General features: G+C 49.8%; 1 protein-coding gene across 4 annotated transcripts in view; it reads right to left on the bottom strand.

Annotated features, from left to right (window-relative positions):
* Positions 1 to 23,411, bottom strand: part of DAG1 (dystroglycan 1) — a 110,705-nt gene that overhangs the window by 27,251 nt on the left and 60,043 nt on the right. For 2 of the 4 annotated variants that reach the window (XM_077822170.1, XM_077822171.1), the window contains exon 2: positions 5,481 to 5,872. In XM_077822170.1, coding sequence (XP_077678296.1) covers positions 5,481 to 5,762 — 282 coding nt within the window. In that variant the 5' untranslated portion in view covers positions 5,763 to 5,872. Of the gene's footprint in view, positions 1 to 3,948; positions 4,030 to 5,480; positions 5,873 to 18,728; positions 18,770 to 23,411 lie in introns of those variants that run through there. The other 2 variants (XM_077822172.1, XM_077822173.1) reach the window with 2 other exon arrangements.

Below are 23,411 nucleotides of genomic sequence, written 5' to 3'. Positions count from 1 at the left end.
GCACAGATTTATATCCAAATGCTCCAACAGCCACAGAAACGCCATTTAACAGAATCAAGTAAATTAATCCACAAAATTAAAGGAGTCAATGTCATCCAGCGTGACTCACTGGCACAGAGCTGTGAGTGGCTGTCTCACTGTGCACCAACAACACCCTTCTCAGAGTGCTGCTGACCTTATGCACTTTGGAAAGGACCCTTTACCGGGAGCTACAGACTGGACAACGGAAGATAGAAAAAGGGATCTGTACTAGTGGTCATTTCCTTTCTACTGGTAGGACAGTCCATAGAACCAGAATCTTATGCTAGGTCTGCAGTCTCACTGCCATGCCAGAGACAGTCCCACACTTGGCACACCCACTTCCCAGAGCCTGCCAGCAAAGACTATCTTGATCAATGTTCAGATTATAGTACTAAAGAGATGCAACATTTCTGTTGATAGCAACAAACTATAGTACACAAACTTGTCTGCTGCAGGACTACAAATTATTTCACCACCACACTCGCTATTGATTCTATTTCACCCAGCCTGTGCTAGGCTGGATCTGTGCAACTTCCTACCAGAAGAACATTTTGGTTAAGCACAGAAATTCTCCTCTTCTGCTGAGGACAAAGGGCCACCAATCTCTTCAGTGGGACTGCGAATCAGCAGCAAGTATGATGCCACGGAGATAAATAAATATTTAAGAGTTTAGTCTCATTGCATACAACAGCCTTTTTTCTGATGCTCACATGCCTAGCTTGTAGACCTTCATGCTGGTACAGAGAGAAAGCCAGGAAGCTGCCTCGCATCTCGTTGTACAAAACATACATGTTTTCAGCCCACATTGTGGACACTGCTCCCAGCAAATGCATGGTGGCATTGGTAGGTTGAGTTAAAACTTGGACTATCCATCCAGCGTGCTCTTCCCGCTCCACCTTGAATGAGGCCTTTGAAACTGTCATGTATTTCCCCATGGGGAGAGTGCAGTTAGGGTATTGCATTGTCAGTGACAGGTGATCAGGATACCTCTTGGAGATCCTGTGGCATCAGCATCTTTCCAGTAGGTGTAAAGGTTTAGGACAGAATGGGGAAACATGATCTTCCTGCAGTCTGAGGAAGAACGTGTACCTGGAGAACAATACCAGGTTTACTAGAAGACCCAACCTTTTCTGTGAAGAACATACAACAATGGGGTTCAATGCATAGAGCTCCCACCTACAGGCTCTTCTGAGGTGGCCGCTCATTAAGAATGCCAGAGATTGAAAGAAGAGAATTTCCTCCTTCAGTGACTCAGATGCATGTTTGTGAGAACATTTAACATTCGGCCGTGATCCCAGGGCTCTGCTCCACATACTGCAGGGTAAACTGATGTGTGAGGCTGACCTAAAGAGCCATCTGTTGTCCAGCTCTCTCCTACTTACTTCTACCGCAATGTTAATGAGAATGATCTTTTAGAGCCATGGATAACCCTCCCTATAGGAGCTCAATAGGTGTCCCATTCTGGCTGAAGACAGCATTTGAGGGTGGTCTCTACACGAATGCAAAAATCCCAACCAAGTCAGATGAAGCATTGGGACATCTTGAAGCCAGACTGGGAGTAAGGACCTTGAGTGAATACCCTGTCTTTTTGCAGCTAGGATCAGCTTTCCTGGTTTTTGATGGAATACCAGTCCCTGAGAGAGGGATAGAGTCATGCTGACTAGGTTTGAAAGTCATAGCCCCAAACATTGCCAGAGAAGGCCATCCATATGACTGCTGTCTTCTCCTTGATCTTCTGGACAGAAATGGGACAAGAGGAAAGGTATGCAGAAGGCACTCTGGTACATTTTCAGGAAGGAGCCTTTGGCACTTTTTTGGTCCCTCTCAGGAGAAAGGGAGAGTGTGGGGTCTTACTGTTAAATCTGGGAGTAAAAGTCCATTGGCAGTTTGCCGAGGTGCACAGTTAGGTGGGGGAACTCTCAAAATAGACACACTCCCGCTCAGCCAGCTCTATTAGTGTCCTGTTAGTCTGCTCTAGTGCTTAGCTCTCCTTTAGTATGAAGTGCACACAGGCATGAGACACTCTCCTGCCTAGGAAAGTAAGAGACTTGTAAGGAAGGGGATCAGGTCCCCTCATTTAATACTCATCGTGGTGGATGTGATGCTCATCATTACTAGGACACTCTTGGTGCATTCAGGGGAGGCTGTGCTTTGAGACCACGTCACATGTCATTCTGCTCCAGCCAGCTGATGCTGTGCTCTCCTCTGCGTGACAATGTTTCCTTGATCACCGTTCTGCTGGTAATGTGCTCCCAGCCCTCTAGACCCATGCCTGGAAGTCACAGATTCTTTCCAGTTCAGAAATTCTGCAGCCTGCAGTTCTATTGACCTTCACCCATCAGCAGAGAGTGACCTCAACAACAGACAGCACATGAGAGCAGCTTGGTGTGATGACAGGAGGAAGAAGTTAATGTGAACTTCTTCCTGTGAGTGCTGCTGGAACAGTGGAAGTGTAGGAATAGTGGAAGTACTGACCACAACAAACACAGCTATGGACTATTCAAAGAACTATTACATAGGGATGTGGCAACATGCCTCATTTTGATCTATAAGATAGAAAACCCCTTGGGAGTTAGCTACTAGGGAGGCTTTAAATGTCTCCATCTTGAACTGTGGCTTTGACAGGTTTCAGAGTAGCAGCCGTGTTAGTCTGTATCTGCAAAAAAAAAAGGAGTACTTGTGGCACCTTAGAGGCTAACAAATTTATTTGTGCATAAGCTTTCGTGAGCTACAGCTCACTTCATTGGATGCATACTGTGTTTTCCACTGTATGCATCTGATGAAGTGAGCTGTAGCTCAAGAAAGCTTATGCTCAAATAAATTTGTTAGCCTCTAAGATGCCACAAGTACTCCTTTTCTTTTTGTGGTTTTGAGGAGCTTGTTCGGTCCAGCATATCATTCCTGACCTCCTGGAGACCAGGAAGAACAGGAGTATAGGTCATTGTCTTTCTGATCTGCTTTACTGCCACAACTGGGAGACGTTTAATGGCTATTTTTGCCTGATTTTAATTAGGGCTTGAGCTCCCTACGTACTGGCTACGAAGGGCTTGGCTCGTCTGAGTCCATAACTGCGACAAACATTGGTTTGCTGAAAGCTCCAGCTGAGCAGCACAAATTGTCTAGGGTTGCATGAGATGCAACAGCAAATAAATGCCAGAGTTCTTTCAGGTGCACCTAGCCCACAGGATTTCCTAACTTCTACGAGAGATGGATTCAGATAGGGAATCTGTCCAGGCCAAAAGTGCCCCGGCAAAACAAGTGGAAACTGCTGATGCCCTCTCACACCTGAAGTTGCCTACCTATGTCTTCCATAAGGAATCCCCTCTCCTATGTGGAATCCTTTGGAAGGAAGCCCTCCACACTTAGTAAGTATGGATGCATCCTTACCAACGCAGAGATCTGTATTAAACCAATGTAGGGTAAAAACCCATGAAAGTCTCACAGAGACAAGGCCTAAGTCCGATTTTAAAATCAATTTAAGTTGAAGTGCAACTTCTGTGTTTAGACTAGTCCTCTGACACCTGAAAACCACTCAGGCTTCACTGCACCACAGCTTAGTAACCCTCCTCCAGCACTTTCCAGCTGAGGAGCTGGAAGCACTTTCCCTGGGAGGCAGGGAAGCATTACAACGTCCAGCTACGGAACCCCTTAGTGCTTCCGTGCAGGTTCAGTCACCCCTGCATGCTCTACGTACCCCTCAATCCCAAGCACGTGTGCCCAGTGCTCTCCCAAACCTGCCACACCCCCACCCTCACATGGTCAGTGTTACCCCCAATCCTACACGTGTTCCTCCGAGAACACTGGGTCAGAGCCCTGCTGTGCAGTCCTAGCTAAAGAGGTGTACACTTCGGTAAAGCAGCCAGTATGAGACACTGGTCAGGAAGCGGTTTCTCAGACAGATAGGGGTTCCTAGAGCACAGCTCACACCTTGGGCTGCACTGGGAAGCCTGGGAATTTGATCAGCAGGAGTCTGTGCATTTAGAGACAAAAATCCAAAGTTGACAGTTGGCCTGCACTTGTATTTTTGTTGATAAAACAGATGATGCTAGTTGTCAATTTGCCGAGCACCCGCAGCTCCCCAGACTCCCTGGAGTTTGGGTACTAAGCAGCCAAGAACCAGACTTTCACATGGCAGTGGTCATATGAAGAGAGCAGGCAGCATGACTAAGGCCACCATGGCATGTCCTAGCTTCCACCTGGGCAAGTTTCATCAGCACCACAGTGCTGCAGCCTTCAGTTCAAAGCAGATGACAGTCCTCTAGCTCTTCGAAACATGGAACTCATCCAGCACCGTTCTCCTCCCCACTCGACTCAGAATCCAGGTGTTCCAGATGTGCCAGATGCACCTTTTAGATCCCCAGATTATCACTGCCACTCATCAGGGCCAGGACTCTTAGTAGTGCAAATGGGACCCACTCACACTTCACTTTCTTGATCTAGATTCTTTAGCGCTGTGATCTGTGTCCTCTGGCTCTACACCAAACCCGCTTATAAGGAGAAGTTGGCAAGTCCAAGATTTTCCTCCCCCCTCACCTCCAGATCCCTTCTGACCACTTGAAAAAGAGCAAACACGTAATTCTCTCAGGTTTAGACTGGGAAATGGTCCAGCCCCATCTGTCAATGAATCTAGAAAAGCCTGGGAAGCAGAAGCAGTCTTCCCTGCACCCAGCCTGGAGAGGACTCCTCACTAGTAGTGAATAGTGACACCTTGACAGTCTCTCTCACTTTCCTTTCCTTGCCTAGCTGGTGTCACTTTCACACTTCCATATCTTGCAGCTACAGCACCTAGAAGTCCTGAAGGCAATAGACACAAAGCTTGAGGACAGGCAGATGTAGCTCTCTTGGGAGCCACAGGATTGATCATAGCTCCTCTCAGACAAGGAGAAGTGTCCCCAGCTCTCCCCACGGGTCACAGGGCGAGGGGAGGAAAACACGGTGTCAAATGGAGTCAAGAGCCAGAGCCATACAACAGGATCTGTGCTATGGCATCACATCAGTGGCCCAATATTTTGTCCCCATGGTAAAACAAATCACCCCATGGTGTCAAAGGATCATTCCAGGACTTGGGCTATGGGAGGCTGAGGGTCACTGTCCTTCAGTGATTCATGTGCCCCTTGCTTGGGCATCTGGGTGCACGCAGGTTAAATGTAACCAGACATTGAACCAAACCAGCTCCTACAGAGGGGACCAGACCGCCTCTATTCTTCACTCTAGGATGAAGGCGTTCAATCCAGTAAGAAATAAACAGTGATGTTCCGGAAGAGGGAAATGGAAGTTTCTTCCACTCATCTATCACCAAATCCAACAGCCTCCCCCGAGTCTGAATCATAGCACCATCTATGACCCATCCGTTCAAACCCATTTGTCACACTGGCACGGAGACAGACCCAGTCCCTCCCACAGGCATGACTGCAAGGAAGGGGATTGTGAGGTATGAGGCAGGCGGATGCATTTCTCACCTGCACCATTTCTCCATTAGAAGCAATTAAATCTGTGGGGATGGTGACTCTGAAGTAGCGTCCCACCACAGCAGAGCTGTCTGGAATCCCCACCACTGCTGGGACCGTCTCACGGAGATTTGACAGCACAGAATGCATGGAGGCCTCTAACTGGTTTTCCCAGTTCTGTGCAAGTTCAGAGCGTTCACTGGGCCAATGGCATTGAACAGAGGCAGCCACCAGCAGCAGCATAAGCAAAGTCCTCCCCAGCAGAGCGGGAAGCAGTACAAATCCCACAGTCATTTTTCTTGCAGACTCCAATACTGTATTCCACTCAGAAAGGGAGCCCTGAAAGCCTGTGTGCTGGCTCCTCAAGCTCCTCACAGCAGCTTCATCCTGGGAGTCTCCCGAACCTGAGAGAGAAAGAAGAGGCCAGGTCAGCACATGAAAGATGCCCGTTTAAGAGCACTGAAGAATAGCCGAGAAGCCCACTTGCCTAATGCCTCTGCCCTCCCACCCTTTTAGCTCTGCTGTGCAAATGCAAGAGGCCTATTCCCAGTGGAGAGCAAGCCTTTAGCAGCCCATGCTCACACTGGAGTACAGCCACTCAATGGAAACAAGGATCCTTCCTCCTCTCCACTCTCAGCCACCAACTGCTGGTGCCTGAGCGCTCAGTGATTCAATGAGGAACACCCTGGAGTGTGAGCAGGAGGAACCAATGCAGTCTCAGAACTTTGGAACTAGGTGACCTTTCCAAGAGAGCTGCAGTTAAGCTAGGATATCAATGAATTTAAATGCTAATTACACAGAACAAGCCCCTGAAGAGATGTACACTAGTGTGAGCAGGAAGCTGCCACCTTGACAGCCTGGGGCAGAACAGATGATTCTGCTTCGAAGGCCCATGAGCCCCCACAACCAGACCCGCCCCCAACTCTAGCTTTCAGAGTTGGGCATGTGTGCAGAATGGACCCTCTTGGCTAGCAATGCACTGCCAAACCTGGTGTGGGGCAAAAAGCATGCACTGGGCCCCTCAACACCCTCCCTACACATGCAGGATGCTCCCCTCCCTATCGTACCCCCCAGTCCCCACTCCACTCCTCCCTGTATGCTGTCCTGCCCCCCTTCAACATAGGGTGGGCACCACTGCTCCTTTCCAGCGCTGTGCAAGGATCAGGTTCTATCCATTCCGTGTTCACACAGACTTGCCTTCAATGTCTCTTATTTAGCAGCTTGTTTTTTCTCCCTCCACCTTTGTGTTCCCTTCTCTCCTCTTTGGTGCCCTAACTCCCATCTTTTGCTCCCCTCTTCCTTCCATTCCCTCCCCCCTTCCCCTTAGTGCTCAGAGCTTGTGTAGGCCCAAAGTGATAGTCAGAGATCTCCAATGCAGCTCCCCATGCCGCAGCTCCCCATGCCATGGCTGTTCCTGCCATGAATTGTGTCTATCCAATAAGTTTCTCCACTGCACTCGTGTTGTGCTACAGCTTCTTCCCTCGGGAAGCCCTTGGGAGTCTTTACCGCAAGGTGTCACAAGAAGAAGCAGGCCCCCCCCATCCCCTGATGCCAGATTGGGCAGTGCTCTATGCTGGGCTGGGAGGCCAAGAGTCAGGATACAATGGCTCAAGGGGAAGCTGCTTAGCCCTGTGAGACACTGCTAAGGGATGAGGCTTTCTTCAGGGCTAAGCAGCTGACAGGGGCTCCAGCATCCCTTTCTCGATCCAGGGAGGAGCACCTCACAGCCATTCCGAGACAAGCTGCAAGTGTTTGTGACTGCCAGATCTGAGCACAGCCTGTAAGTTATCAGTGAATCTACTCCAGCTGTGCCATTTGACGTCAGCCCTCCTGACAGACCCGAGAAGAAGTTACTTACTGTAACTGGAGGTTCTTTGAGACGTATAGTCCCTATTTGGATTCCAGACATGCGTGTGCATGCGTGCCATGCGACAGAGTGATTTTCTAGTAGTGTTCTTGATCTCTATGTGAGCCACCTGCATGCTTGTGTCTGAGGCTATAAGAGGCCATGCGGTTAACGATGCTCCAGTTCTCTTACTCGCAAGCAATGGAATCCACAGCAGAGAAGATGGAGGGCAGGTATTGGAACCAAATAGGGACCACACATCTCAGAGAACTTCTTTGAGTGATGGTCCCTACATGGAGGCTAGATGTGGGTGAGTAGGGAGCAGCGCTCAGCGTGGAGGTGGGTGCATGGACTCGCGTGAAGTCAGTCGGCAGGACAGCTCGGCCGACAGACGCATCCCCAGCAATGGCGCAGCGAGCGGTAAAGGTGTGGACCCAGGTCCATGTCGCTGCCTTGCAAACATTCTGCTAAGGCACGTCCACAAAGTAGGCCAACAAGATGGCCTGTGCCTGCGTGGAGTGAGCCAGGACTCCAAGAGGCGGAGGAGAGAGCATAGCAGTCTGCAATGAAATGGGAGATCCATTTAGAGATATGTTGAGAAGAGAGGCCCTGGCAATCGTGACGAAGAGCCTGGGCGAAGCCTGAAAGGCATGGTTGCATTGGAGATTGAGAGAATGCAGTGTTTTTGTTCTGGAGGTGGTGTGTGGTTTGGGTAGAAGATTGGAAGGTGGATGCTTTGGTTGAGGTGGAACGGGGAGAAACTTGTGGTGCAGGTGCAGGGAAACTTTATGGAAGATGCATATTGTGGGGAGGGGTGGGGGGTGGGTCAGCTATCAGAGCCACCAGGTCGCTAATGGGCTGCACTGAAGTGATGGCCATCAAGATGATCTTCAAAGGGCAGTTTAGTGAGGGCAGAGAGGATTATATTTAGGTCCCAAGATGGGGTAGGGGTTCCATACTGGTGCAAAGGCAATGAGCAAGCCTTGAAGGAAGCGAATGGTGGTCGGGTGAGTGAAGGTGGAGGAACCATCCATGGCGGGGAGGAAGGCACTGAGCACCGCCAGGTGGACACATATGGATGAGTGAATGAGGTCCGACACTTAAGATGGAGAGTGTAGTCCAGGAGGATGGGAATAGAGAGAGTCTCCAGTGGATAATGGTGGTGGTGTGCCTGGATGGTGAAATGCGCCCACTTCACTTGGCCTGCTGTGCATGAGGACGTCATGCACCAGGGTGGAGCACGTTCTGTCTATATATGAGCCCTATCCAAACACCAAGCTGTAAGGCGGAGCAGGCCCAGGTTGGGGTGCTGCAAGCGTTGCTGCACCTAGGTGAAGAGATCCAGGTGGGTGGGAAGACAGATCAGAGGGAGAGCGGCGAGGTGAAGGAGGTCAGTGAACCAACACTGGTGAGGCCAAAAGGGGGTTATTGCGATGAATGTTGCTTGATCCTGTTGCACCTTGTGGAGGATTTGTGGGAGCAGAGGAATGGGTGGGAAGGCATAGCAGACTTCAACAGTCCGTGGCAGGAGAAGAGCGTCGCTTTGTGAGCTAGTCCAGAGGACCCGTCTGGAGCAGAAGAGGAGGAGTTTTTGGTTCTCGTTGGTTGTGAAGAGGTTCCAGCGTGGGGTCCCCCACCGGTGGAAGACGGAGTGAAGTGTGGGATCATGGAGCTCCCACTCGTGATTTGCATAGAACAGGGGTGGCTCCTTGTATAGGCACCGACTCCGGGGCTGGAGCTACAGGTGTCAACTTTCCAATGTGCCAGGGGGTACTCACTGCTCAGCCCCTGGCTCTGCCACAGGCCCTGCCCCCACTCCATCCCTTCCCGCCCCCTCCTCAGAGCCTGCCATGCCCTCGCTCCTCCCCCTGCCCCCTCCCGTCCTGCAAGCCACGAAACCGCTGATTGGATGGTGAGGGGAGGGAGAGGGAGGTGCTGATTGGCAGGGCTACCAGTGGGCAGGAAGCGCTGGAAGTGGTGGTGGGGGGGGAGCTGATATGGGGCTGCTGACATATTACTGTGGCTCTTTGGCAATGTACATTAGTAAATTTTGGCTCCTTCTCAGGCTCAGGTTGGCCACCCCTGGCATACAAGAGTGTGTCTGCCAAGGAGTTGCTGGTGCCTGGAAGGTGCATGGTGTGCCACGGGACCCTGTTCTTGATGAAGCAGTTCCAGAGCTGGACAGCCTCTGCACAGAGAGGGTAACCTGGTGCCGCCTTGCTTGTTGATATACACAACTGCTGACATGTCTGACAGCAAATGAAAGTGCAGTGATCTTATGAGGGGGAGACAAAGCAGACAGCTTGGAGTTCCAGGAAGATGACGTGCATCCTCACCTCTTGTGGTGTGCAGAGGCCCTCAGTCGTGTGACCATCCAGATGGAAATCTCACCCTGTGAGGGAGGTGTCTGTGGTGAGAATGGAGCAGGAAGGGTGAATGGATGCCGACCAAGATGTTGGATGGCTCAGACCACCACTTGAAGGAAGCCAGGACAAATCGGGGAAGCGGGACTGGTTTGTCTAAGCAATCTGTCTGAGGTCTGTAGATTGACTGGAGCAAAAGTTGAGGGCACTGCATACAGAGGTGTGCCTGGGGCATTACAGAGGTGCAGACCACAATGTGGCCATGGAGGGAAAGGTATTGGTGGATAGGTGTGTGCGGATTGTGGTGTAGTGGCGTCATGAGAGGTGAGGGTGGCAAAGAGGTCCATCAGGAGGAAAGTGCGACCTACGATAGAGACCAGGCACACCCAAATAAAGGTGATCTCTTGGACAGGGATGAGGACTGACTTTTCCTTGTTGATATAGACACCCAGGCTGGTGAGGAGATCGCGAAGGGTCTAGATAGTGGAAAGGAGGCAGGTGCATGGATGTCGCAATGAGGAGCCAATCATCCAGGTAGGGAAACACTGAGTGGCTGAAGTGTTGTATGTGGGCTGCAACAACGGTGAAAACTTTTGTGAACACGCAGGGAGGGGTGGTGATACCGAAGGGGAGGACCCAGAACTGATAATGGGAGTGTCCCACTGTAAAATGGAGAAATTTCCAGTCACAATGAGAGGGATCTCCACGTCACCATGGGGTGGGTGATGAGGGGGGAATGAGAGGAACTCTACTGAGTACTCCATGACGTCCAGTGCCCAGCAATCGGTGGTGATCTTGCCCCAAGTGTGGGCGAACAGGGTGAGATGCCCCCAAGGATGACCAGGGTAGGCATGGGAGGACGTTGGTGGGTCTCAATGGAAGAGTCAAATGGCCATTTGGAGTGACGCTGTGGAAGAGTTGAGGGAGCAGAAGTAGTAGTGGTCGGGTAATGGGGTCGTTGAGTGCATGGACGCTGGCAAGACTGCTCCTGCTGTCATTGAAAATAGGGCTGATAGGGCACAGTGACCAAGGATGACTGTTGCTGCCTGCAGATCAGGGCAGAGATACCAAGCGACCATAGTATGACGTGGAAATCCTCGAGGGAGCGGGAGGATCCGTGCATCTTGTCACTGAAGTGTTTCTGATTGTCAAAGGGAAGGTCCTTGAGAGTGATCTGAACCTCCTTAGGAAATCCGGAGGATTGAAGTCAGGAGTCTTGGCAGAGTAGGACACTGTTTGCTAGGTAGCAGGACACAGCGTCAGTAGCACCAACCGCTATCTGGAGGGTCATCTTGGTGACCAGTTTGCCCTCATCCAGGATCGCCTGGAGATTCTGTTTGTCCGCCCAGAGAAAGGTCTGAGAGTCAATAAGCTTCAGGTATATGAACAAACTGTACTCTGTCAAGAGGGCCTCGTAACTGGCAATACGGAACTGAAGTCCCACAGAAATAAACCTTTTGCCCTAAAAGGTCCAGCTTCTTTGCCACCCCATGCAGGGGTGTGGTGTGGCCTTAAGGTGTTGCTGTTGAGCCCGTTCAGTCGCTGCGTGCACCACAAAGGAGTTATGGGGCAGGTGTGTGAGAGCAGGAAGTCCATACCCTAGAATGGGACAAAATACTGCTACTCAAGGTGCTTCAGAGTAGGGGAACAGGAGGCCAGAGTGTGTCAGACCAACTCTGCCAGTTGTAGGATGGCCGTGTGGATAGGAAGGGCAGTATGGGAGGGCCCCAGTGGTTGGAAAATATCCAGGACTGGTTTTGTGGGTCCTGGACTTCTTCTACCATGAGCTCGAGAGCCTTTGCTACATGCCAAAGTAGGTTGTGGTACTGGTTATGGTTGTCCAGAGGGGAGAGGGAAGGTGGAATTAATGCCTCATCTGAGATGATGAGGCTCTGGTGAGGACTGGTGTTTCTGGCAGTGCTAGCTGCATGATGACCATAGAATCATAGACGATTAGGGTTGGAAGAGACCTCAGGAGGTCATCTAGTCCAACCCCCTGCTAAAAGCAGGACCAACACCAACTAAGTCATCCCAGCCTGGGCTTTGACAAGCCAGGCCATAAAAACCTCTAAGGATGGAGATTCCACCACCTCCCTGGGTAACCCATTCCAGTGCTTCACCACCCTCCTAGTGAAATAGTGTTTCCTAATATCCAACCTAAACCTCTCCTACTGCAACTTGAGACCATTGCTTCTTCTTCAGTCATCTGCCACCACTGAGAACAGCCTAGCTCCATTCTCTTTGGAACCCCCCTTTAGGTAGTTTAAGGCTGCTGTCAAATCCCCCCTCACTCTTCTCTTCCTCAGACTAAATAACTGCAGTTCCCTCAGCCTCTCCTCAAACCATGTGCCCCACCCCCCCCAATCATTTTCGTTGCCCTCTGCTGGACTCTCTCCAATTTGTCCACATTTTTTCTGTAGTGGGGGGACCAAATCTGGACACAGTACTCCAGGTGTGGCCTCACCAGTGCCGAATAGAGGGGAATAATCACTTCCCTCGATATGCTGATAATGCTCCTACTAATGCAGCCCAATATGCCATTAGCCTTCTTGGCAACACGGGCACACAGTTGACTCATATCCAGTTTCTCATCCACTGTAATCTCCAGGTCCTTTTCTGCAGAACTGCTGCTTAGCCAGTCAGTCCCCAGCCTGTAACGGTGCATGGGATTCTTCCGTCCTAAATGCAGGACTCTGCACTTGTCCTTGTTGGACCACATTGGACTTCTTTTGGCCCAATCCGGATCCTATCCCTACTCTCCAGCATATCTACCTCTCCCCCAAGCTTTGTGTCATCCACAAACTTGCTGAGGGTGCAATCCATCCCATCATCTAGATCATTAATGAAGATGTTGAACAAAGCCAGCCCCAGGACAGACACCTGGGGCATTCTGCTTGATACCGGCTGACAACTAGACATCGAGCCATTGATCACTACCCACTGAGCCTGACAATCTGTCCACCTTATAGTCCATCCAATCCATACTTTAACTTGCTGGCAAGAATACTGTGGGACACCGTATCAAAAGCTTTGCTAAAGTCAAGATATATCACGTCCACTGCTTTCCCCATATTCACAGAGCCAGTTATTTGATCATAGAAGGCAATCAGGTTGGTCAGGCATGACTTGCCCTTGGTGAATCCATGCTGACTGTTTCTGACCACCTTCCTCTAAGTGCTTCAAAATAGTTTCCTTGAAGACCTGCTCCATGATTTTTCCAGGGACTGAGGTGCGGCTGACCCGTCTGTAGTTCCCCGGGTTCTCCTTTTTTAAAGATGGACACTATATTTGCCTTTTTCCAATCATGCAGGACCTCCCCCGATCGCCACGAGTTTTCAAAGATAATGGCCAATGGCTCTGCAATAACATCAGCCAGCTCCCCCAGTACCCTCGGGTGCATTAGATTTGGCTCCATGGACTTGTGCATGTCCAGCTTTTCTAAATAGTCCTTAACCTGTTCTTTCACCACTGAGGGCTGCTCACCTCCTCCCCATACTGCGTTGCCCAGGACAGATGTCTTCTTCTGGCTCCTCATATCTGCAGGGGGCACGGTGCAGGCAGGGGACAGCTGGTAAGATGGCAGCAGCAGCACCCCATAGTCCTGGCAGAGTCATAGGGAGACCAGTAGGGCCAAGCATAGGGGTCACTGGGCATCAACGGGCCCCAGGGGGAATGAACTACGGCTCTGGTTCATATGCAGGTGGATAGGTTGAGTTTTGCCAGGGAAACGGACTGCGAGAGAGCGCAGATGTCAAGGAGGGGTGTGGCTTGGAAAACCACTCAGACTCAGAGGATAGGTCTGGCAGAGGCAGAACCGTCATCAACGGCAGTGCCTGGGGGGAAGAAGTGCGCCACTCTGGGAGGAGTAGGAGAGGTTCATCTGCCATAGTGGAAAGCAGCGAGGTGTCCAGAGGGCTGGAGTGAGGCGGTGAAGTGGCGTATGGGAGCATCAGCTTTGCCATGGGCATCAGCTGTATCAGGTGAGCTGGCATGCAGGGAACCGGGCATGACAGTCTGGAAGGTCCGAGCGGCGTTGACGGTTTTGGACCGACAACCATAGCGGTAGGAGGTACCTGCAGCTCAAAGCAGTCTTTAGCCTTATGCTCCTTCCGGGAATTAGCAGAGCTAAGAGCACCAAGGAACAGGTGTTCCGACTCTGGCCATGCGACGATAAGAGGAACTAGAGTGGTGTTGAACTGCATGGCCTCCTATAGCCTCAGACACAGACATGCAGATGACGCCTAAGCGGGTCAACAGACACTACTGCAAAACCATTACAGCTCATGTGCACGCGAGCCCGCTGCCTCAACCCACATCTCATTTGACACAGATACAAAGAGCCCTGTGCTCTGCAGCAGTATGACAAGCTGGAGAGCAGACCTGCTGTCAGGCTACCACGTAAATGCACGCTCACAGCTGTAGAATGGCTTGAGTCAGCCCGAGGCCCTGTCCACACAGGGTCTGAACCAGACTAGTTTCCACTAATTTGCCTTGCTGCAGTACTCAGTACAATCAATACATTGCATTGGGAGTGGTTCCCACAGCCCTAGCAATAAGCTAGTGTGGTAGCTTTAAGTTTGTCACAGCCTTGAGCTCCGTAAGCTAGATCGACCTACCCACCCGGGTGCAGAGCAGGGCTAAGGCCAGGGCTGCCCCAAGAGCCCCTTCCTTTGCTACTCACTACATGGCTGTTCCTGCAAGACCCAGAGGGTGATAGGCCAGCTCCAGCACTGCACTCAAGCCATTTGCCCAGGTGCAGAATTCACATAAGTGGGTCACAATAACTGATAGCTGTCAGCAGATTCACGTCACTGAGCTCGAGAAGCAGCAGCCCCAGGAGATTGGATCTGAATTCTCCGCTCTGAGTAACAGCGACTGCAGTTGGGATCAGTTCTATACTGAAGCCTGGAGGTGCCGGAATTCCTAGTTACCCCACACATGCTGGCTAAAAAGCTTTACATGTAGCCTACTACCAGAACTCCTGTGAAATGGCCTGAGCAGTGGCTCAAGGGAGAAGCTCTTGTGTCTGTGAAGAGCAGACCTCCGGGGCTCCACTAGAGGACCCTGGCAGACATCCCTTTCCTAGAATAGTCAGAACAGCTTAGCTTGACAATCTTGGTCTTATCCCACACACAGACTACCAGGAATCCATGTGGATGGCAGCTCCCCCAGGGTCAGGTGCACTAATACCCACTGGCCTATGCTCTGCATTCTTCTGGGTTGTTTCATTCCTCTGGCTTCAAAGATCAGCAGAGTGGAATCATAGTGGAGTCCAGTACCACAAGAATTAGGATACTCATTCTTGAAGCACAGCGGCAGCTGGGAGCTCAAGAATTCTGCCACCCCAAACTGACCACAGTGAACTGGCTGAGTTTACAAGTTAAACCATAATTTGTTGTCTCCAATCATTGCAAGCTCAGCCTGGATCCTGCCAGCCAAGCTGTGCTCTGCCTGCTTCATTTGCCTCCCATACTGGATTTCAGTGTACTCTTCCACAGCTGCGTTGGCTCTGCAGTGCTGAGGAGTACACACCTAGCATCAAGCTCAGCAGATATATGCAGTAATAAAGTGCCATTTTCACAATCTCTTCCCTGGTCAAACCATACTTTACTCATTTCACACTGCTCGATTCTAGCATATCCATTGCCAGCAACACGAAAATCTGACTGTGGGAACAATCTAGAAAGAGAAATTACTATCCCTGCTTAAATGACATGTCCCAGACAGGGAAACAGGCAGTTACTGGAACTTACCTGTTTCCAGACAGGGAAACAGGTAAGTTACTGCTTACGTGAAACCCAGTCGCAAACTCTAAATCACTACCTTCTATGTCTAACATTCTGCACACGGCATGCCAGCAGCATCAGCTTCACGCGAATATGTGACTGACAGCGGAAGTGGTCACACATAAAAGGCATCAGCAGCTCAAAACTGGTGTTTTACTCTGCAAGGGCTGAGCTGACTTACAAGTTGGCCCTGAAACCGTCCCTAACAAACTGTCTGGGTTCTACATCCCTGTGAAGGACAGCAGCAGCCTGGCTGAACAAGCTCTGCTCAGGTTTAACCAAGCAGCAGCGAGGATGTAAATCACCACAACCAGGGATTGAGAAGTCCATTTGCCCAGGGGACGAAGGAAACTTCCCCCTGCACTGCCATCAATTTCTACAGAACCTCACCTTTCCACTGAGAACGGTTGCACGTCTAGCCATAGGCACTGACTCCGTGGGTGTTCCAGAGCTGGAACACCCACGGGGAAAAATTAGTGGGTGCTCTGCACCCACTGGCAGCCAAGCTCCCATCTCCTCGCCTCCTTCTCCAACCTCCCCTGAGCACGCTGCATCCCCGCTCCTCCCCGTCCCTCCCAGCGCTTCCCATCCCCCAACCTTCCCTCGGCTGCCTGACAGCTGTTTGGCAGCGCTTAGGACTTTCCAGGAGGAAGCAGGAGGAGCAGGGACACAGTGTGCTCAGGGGAGGAGGCGGAGAAAAGCGGGGCGGGGACGTGGGGGAAGAGGGTGGAATGGGGGCAGGAAGAGGGTGGGAAAAGGCAGGGTGGGGACTTCGGGGAAGGGGTGGAATGCAGGTGGGGCAAGGGCGGGGCAGGAAGAGGTGAGCATCCCATTGGGCAGAGGGGAAGTCGGCACCTACGTGTCTAGCTCTGAAAGCTGAAGAAACCTTCCCAACGGGACCAAGTGTGTACTGAAGCCAAGTCTTCCTGAGTCTGCAGAGAGACAGCGTTGTTCATCTCGGCTCTTTGCTGGTGGGATGGGAGCATAAATGTCAGCCAAGAGAAGGCTGGGGTCTTTGGGCCAAAGCAACAGGAAATTTCTTGCCCAACACAGACCAAGGAAAAGGGGTATTGGTTGGAGCACTGCTGTATTTTGGCTTGGTGAAACATTTTGGGTACATGTGAGGCTTTGGGTACATTTTCCAAATCCTGATCACAATAGTCTATCAGCTTTCACTGCTATTCCCACACCGCAACTGTGTGTAATATTTTTCACAGCGACTGTATCCTCAAATGCTGTGAGTTAATGAGAAAACACTGCTATTCTCCTCCCAGACTTAGTCTAGGTAGATAAATAAGCCAAGCAGTACACACAAATATTTAGATACCTCTCAACTGTGGGCACTAAGCTTATTCCATGGAGGCCATCATTTTCCTGCCAACTTGCAGGAAGTAGAGAAATGACAGAGAAAAACTCAATCTGCACAGAACTCAACAGGAATAGCACTGGGCTCAGAATACTGTGTGAGGCCATTTTCGGCACATATTTCTTTAAATGTGCTCAGTTAAATCTAGTTTTGAGTTAATGTGAATGTCTATTCTATTGCCAGACACTGCACAAGAACTTCTATTTCTCACGCCTGGGTTCTGTCTGGTAACAAAACGGAAAAGTTAAACTGAAATATTATATTTAACTTGACTTTAAAAATATTTTTTCAAAGGATGGCAAGCAGAGGCAAGTATTAAAGTACACAGAATCATAGAATATCAGGGTTGGAAGGGACCTCAGGAGGTCATCTAGTCCAACCCCCTGCTCAAAGCAGGGCCAATCCCCAATTTTTGCCCCAGATGCCTAAATGGCCCCCTCAAGGATTAGAACTCACAACCCTGGGATTAGCAGGCCAATGCTCAAACCACTGAGCTATCCCTCCCCCCATCAGTGACAGTAACAACTATGAGATTCAAATATGAAAATACAACGTAATTTGGGTATGAGAAGTATTCATACAACAGCTCTAAAAACACCCACAAATTCTAAGTTAGGACTGAAGGATACAGACTTTCTGGCTTGGAGGCACATGCAAGCCTTGGTGAAAATAATCAACAGTGCCCACATAGCAAGAAATATACTTCTGGCTAGCAAGTTTCTCTGTTGTAAGGATGCCTCATACGTCACTGATCCTGCTTGATACAAGTTAATTCTGAAATAGAAACACTGGAGCTTTCCTTCTAATAAAGAGAATCAAAAGGCAAAGGCAAGGAAGGGAAGATGTTTTCAGGTGATGTTTAGAAGAAGGTCAATAAGCCAATAAACTAGACAGAAGGGAAGGCTATGCTAGATGCAGCATGCGGCACAGGAGAAGGCTTTTGCACCCACAGTGGTAAAACTATGAGTGGGCAGAGTGGAGGCCAGGAGGAGAGGAAGGCCTGGTCTAGACCTCAGTTTTACCAGCATGGCTATGTCAGTTAGGTGTATGAAAAAAACAAATCACACCCCCAACTTCTATAGCTGTGCTGGCAAAAGCCTAGTGTAGATGTAGCTGATACTGGCAAAAGACTATAACTGCATCTCCACTAGGTATGCATATCCCAGCAAATCCTTTCTAGTGTAGACAAGTGCAAGTCTGCTGTTTTTTTTTTTTTTTTTTTTTAAAAAAGAGGAGGAGGGGGAGGGCAATTTCAAATTGGGTCATGAAGTAATTGGGGAGCCAGCAGTGTTATGGTCTCATTTCCTAGTGCCCAGGGGAAGGCAGGCATGCAGAATACTGCACATATGCTGTGAGCTACAGGAAGTATTTCTAGCATCTAGCGCAAGGGACTGGAGACAGGACTCCTGAGTTGTATTCTCAACTCCTCAATAGGCTTGCCACATAGGCAACAGTGGCCAAGTCACTTAGGGTGGGTCTACGCTGTTGCACCTGTTTAACTAAAGATATTATTTTAAACTGATGTTGTTAAATCGGTGTGGCTGTGTGTGTGAACATTCTTAAATCAATTTAAGTGTGACTTGTATCCATTTCCTTTGACCCTATCAATTTACAGGTGGTAAACAAGTTCTAAATCAGTATGAATGTCCACATAGGAGTTTGCACTGGTTTAACTAAACTAGAGCATGTTTGTATATAGACAGACCCAGCGGTGATGGGTCTCGCTCACTTTATCCATCTGGGCAAAGATTAATAGGTCCCTACTGAGCATGGCTGCAAGGGTTAACGTTTAAGTGATTTGAAATCTTCAGATGTCACTGTGGTGGTGTAGCAGTGTCAGCTCCAGGATATTAGAGACACAGGGTGGGTGGGGGAATAACTTGTATTGGACTAACTCACCAACAGATGTTAAAGATATTGAGTGTCTCAAATCTGTTTGACAAGCATTACAGTCAGGAGAGCTAGAGCTTGAGGATGCTGCAGAGAAGGGATCTGCAACCAGGCAAAGCAAAAGGAGATGAAGACCTGGAGGAGAAGAAACACAAGTACAATAATAGCAAGTCACTTATAATTGCTCCTTGAAGGGGACTGACTGGGGATTACACAACATCAGGGCATGGCTCTTCTAGTACTCTGGTGTGTCTCACCAGGCAAGTATTTTCCTAAAGCACCTGGACAGAACCACAAGATCAGAAGGCATGGAAATCATTACACCTGCAGCTCCTTTCCCCACTACTCCGTAGCCTGAATCCTACCCTTCAGGTGTCTGGGGCATCAAGACATGCATTCATGCATGCTGCTCAGGCTGTGTCTGTGTTATGGTCAAAGCCAGGTGGTTTCTGAGCCAGGTTACTTGGCCAGCAGAGCCAGGGACTGCCTTTACTGTAGTATTACAGAACCACAGCAAAGACAATGAAAAGTTCCTGAAAGGAGCACTCTTCCAAGCGTCCCCAGAATATTGGGGAGTGTGGGAGAAGAGGCTGCCAGTAGCAATGACTAGCCATTGCTAGGTGCATGAAGCTGCTATTTGCACTGCCAGCAAGGGCTTGCAGGTGTCAGAAGCAGATAGACTATCTGTGTTTAGGATGTTACTACGTCCCCAGCCAGGACAGTTCACCTAGTGAATGGAGTAGTTTTAGCTCTCAGCAAAGCTGAAGGAAGACAATCCTCTGAGAGTGAAAGAGGTTTAGGCTCTCTATATAGTCTCCAGAAGGTGCCTGATGCAGATACTATAAGGAATGACAGATCAGGAAGGCAGCTTGGGAAGAAGGTTTGTCCCATGCTTTGTCCCAGGGGATCAAACTGCACTCTGCAGAGCTGTCATAGGTAGAGCCCAGAACAGCGCTCTAAAGCCACTACTGCTAGTGACATCAACACACTCCTTCCAAAACAGCTGGGGCTCTCCTTCCCCTGAAGGGAATATTTGCTGCTCAAAGCAAACTTCTACTTTTGTCCTAAAGAGAACTCAATCCTTTAGAAAAGGAGTACTTGTGGCACCTTAGAGACTAACCAATTTATTTGAGCGTAAGACTAACACGGCTGTTACTCTGAAATCAATCCTTTAGATGTCAGCTCCAGTGCTGCCTCCAAGACAACCAAGATGGCTCAAAACAAATATCTTTACCCCCTCCTCTGAGTTCAGCCCTCGAGGAACAGAGGTAGGCAAAGTACTTAAGATTCTCAGACTAGAGCTACGCATCCTGGGAACTGTATACAAAACTTCCCTGGGAAGTTTCAGAGCTGGGGTCACTGTGCAAACATAAGCCTTGCTAATCTTAGTTCTAAGTAAAGCATAAACCAGACCAAAGGAAACAAGAGAACTTGAGGGGGTGAAAGATTGTACTTGCACATTCAGGGTGAGAAATATGCAGTACAGGTTTGGCAGGCACCTCACATCTATGGTAAGAGTAACAGTGCGAGCAGCAAAAGGAAGCCGTGATGTTGTTTAAGGTTTTGCTGGCAAGACAGCCCGTTTACTAAGACAAATCTACAAGCGTTAAAGATGGTCCTGGAAGAGTTCTGAGCACCATCCGATGGGCATTCATTCCTGCATGGACATACCTTAAGTGACTACACGAAGCCTAATACAACTTGAGGCAGGAAGATCAAATGAAACACTGAAAACTGGCAAGTACAGATGTGGTATCATTTATACACTTTTTGCCAGAAAAATTAGGTGAGCTGTTAGCAGGCACATTGCTAAAGGAGTTGGCGGATGTGATTGCGGAGCCATTGTCCATTATCTTCGAAAACTCATGGCGATCCGGGGAAGTCCCGGACGACTGGAAAAAGGCTAATGTAGTGCCCATCTTTAAAAAAGGGAAGGAGGAGGATCCGGGGAACTACAGGCCAGTCAGCCTCACCTCAGTCCCCGGAAAAATCATGGAGTCCTCAAGGAATCAATTCTGAAACACTTCGATGAGAGGAAAGTGATCAGGAACAGTCAGCATGGATTCACCAAGGGCAAGTCATGCCTGACTAATCTAATTGCCTTCTATGACGAGATAACTGGTTCTGTGGATGAAGGGAAAGTAGTGGATGTGTTGTTTCTTGACTTTAGCAAAGCTTTTGACACTGTCTCCCACAGTATTCTTGTCAGCAAGTTAAAGAAGTAAAGGCTGGATGAATGCACTATAAGATGGGTAGAAAGTTGGCTAGATTGTCGGGCTCAACGGGTAGTGATCAATGGCTCCATGTCTAGTTGGCAGCCAGTATCAAGCGGAGTGCCCCAAGGGTCAGTCCTGGGGCCGGTTTTGTTCAATATCTTCATAAATGATCTGGAGGATGGTGTGGATTGCACCCTCAGCAAGTTTGCAGACAACACTAAACTGGGAGGAGTGGTAGATACGCTGGAGGGTAGGGATAGGATACAGAGGGACCTAGACAAATTGGAGGATTGGGCCAAAAAAAATCTGATGAGGTTCAACAAGGACAAGTGCAGAGTCCTGCACTTAGGACGGAAGAATCCAATGCACCGCTACAGACTAGGGACTGAATGGCTCAGCAGCAGTTCTGCAGAAAAGGATCTAGGGGTTACAGTGGACGAGAAGCTGGATATGAGTCAACAGTGTGCCCTTGTTGCCAAGGCGGCCAATGGCATTTTGGGATGTATAAGTAGCATTGCCAGCAGATCGGGGGATGTGATCGTTCCCCTCTATTTGACATTGGTGAGGCGTCATCTGGAGTACTGTGTCCAGTTTTGGGCCCCACACTACAAGAAGTGGAAAAATTGGAGAGAGTCCAGTGGAGGGCAACAAAAATGATTAGGGGACTGGAACACATGACTTATGAGGACAGGCTGAGGGAACTGGGATTGTTTAGTCTACAGAAGAGAAGAATGAGGGGGGATTTGATAGCTGCTTTCAACTACCTGAAAGGGGGTTCCAAAGAGGATGTATCTAGACTATTCTCAGTGGTAGCAGATGACAGGACAAGGAGTAATGGTCTCAAGTTGCAAGGGGGAGATTTAGGTTGGATATTAGGAAAAACTTTTTCACTATGAGGGTGGTGAAACACTGGAATGTGTTACCTAGGGAGGTGGTGGAATCTCCTTCCTTAGAAGTTTTTAAGGTCAGGCTTGACAAAGCCCTGGCTGGGATGATTTAATTGGGGATCGGTCCTGCTTTGAGGAGGGGTTGGACTAAATGACCTCCTGAGGTCCCTTCCAACCCTGATATTCTATGAAATCTATGAAACAACTATATGAAGATGTGATGAAGTGGGCTCTTATTCATTTTGTTATGTTGCATGAGTCTTACTGTCCTATACTAATATTGTGTGTACCTCTGTTTCCCTGGGTACTGCACCAATATTTCAGTGGTGGGAATTGGGTGTGTGATTTTTACTGAGGCCCTCGAGGCAGGTGAGCCTGCCCAATGGTCAGCACATATGCTATGGTGGTGCCCTTCCTAACCTGAGATTCAGGAAGGGGGTGCAACCAGGTGACAACTTTTGCCCCGGAAGCAAAACAAAGAGGAGGAGGAAGAGCAATGGGTGTGTCAGGGGACTGATTGCTGGAAGCTGGATAGTCTGCTTGGCGGACTGGTAGAGGGGGAGTCCAGGCCGTCTGGCACAGGACTCCCCAAGATGGACTTGGCTGAAAGTCACTGATTTCTGTACTAGCAAGCTATGTTCTATGCTGTGTTCCTGTTGACTAATAAACCTTCTATTCTATATGCTGGCTGAGAGTCACATCTAACTGTGGAGTTGGGGTGCAGGGCCCTCTGGCTTCCCCAGGAGCCCTGCCTGGGTGGACTCGGTGTGGAAGGGGATGCTAAATGCTCCAAGGTCAGATCCAGGAAAGTGGAAGCTGGGTAAGCTTTCCCTGGAGACAGAATGCTCAAAGAGAGGAGGCATGCTCCCCCAGAGTCCTGACCGGCTTCGTATGGAGTAGTTCCAGAGCATCACCAGGGTGACTCTGAGAACTGGTGGCAGAGGGGGGATAAACTGTGCCATGTGGACAGAGCATCCTGCAGTAAGTGACTGGGGAACAGTAGAACGAAGGTGGATTAGTGAGAGACAGACATGCTGAAGGCTCAGAGAGGCACAGTTCCAAGAGCCAGAGGAGCTACGGCTTAACCCTGAGAGAGAGTGGACCCCCAAGAAGGGCTGTTGCACTGAATGGGTTCCTCCCAGGGACCAGGGAGAGCTGAGACAGCACAGGTCTGCGAGTCCGTGACCACTTGGGAACAGCATGCGGATGGCCTATAACCATCTCCTTAAGAAGGGCATTGCAGAACTGTGCAGAGAGAGAGAGCGCGCGAGCGCTGTGCATTGGAAGATTAACCAAGGCACAGCTGATTGCTCTGTTGGAGGAGAATGATCTAAGAAGCTGGTTCGTGACTCAGCTGGAGCTGCAAGAGAGGCTGGGAGCAGCCAAGCAGCCCCAGGGGTCACCCCAGCCACCGACCCAACCAGGGCAGCGGGAGGGGCTGAAAGCAGCCAGGAGATCCCAGGACCCACCTACCCAACCAGCAGGGGACCTTCACAGCTGATTGCTCAGTTGGAGGAGAATGATCTCTCTAAGGAGCTGGTTCGTGACCCAGCTGGAGCCGCGAGAGAGGCTGGGAGCAGCCAGGCAGC

This window comes from Eretmochelys imbricata, chromosome 7, assembly GCF_965152235.1.
Source record: "Eretmochelys imbricata isolate rEreImb1 chromosome 7, rEreImb1.hap1, whole genome shotgun sequence".
Lineage (NCBI taxonomy): Eukaryota > Metazoa > Chordata > Testudines > Cheloniidae > Eretmochelys > Eretmochelys imbricata.
Note: the sequence above shows the minus strand (reverse complement) of the source record. Positions and strands in the feature narration are given on the sequence as shown.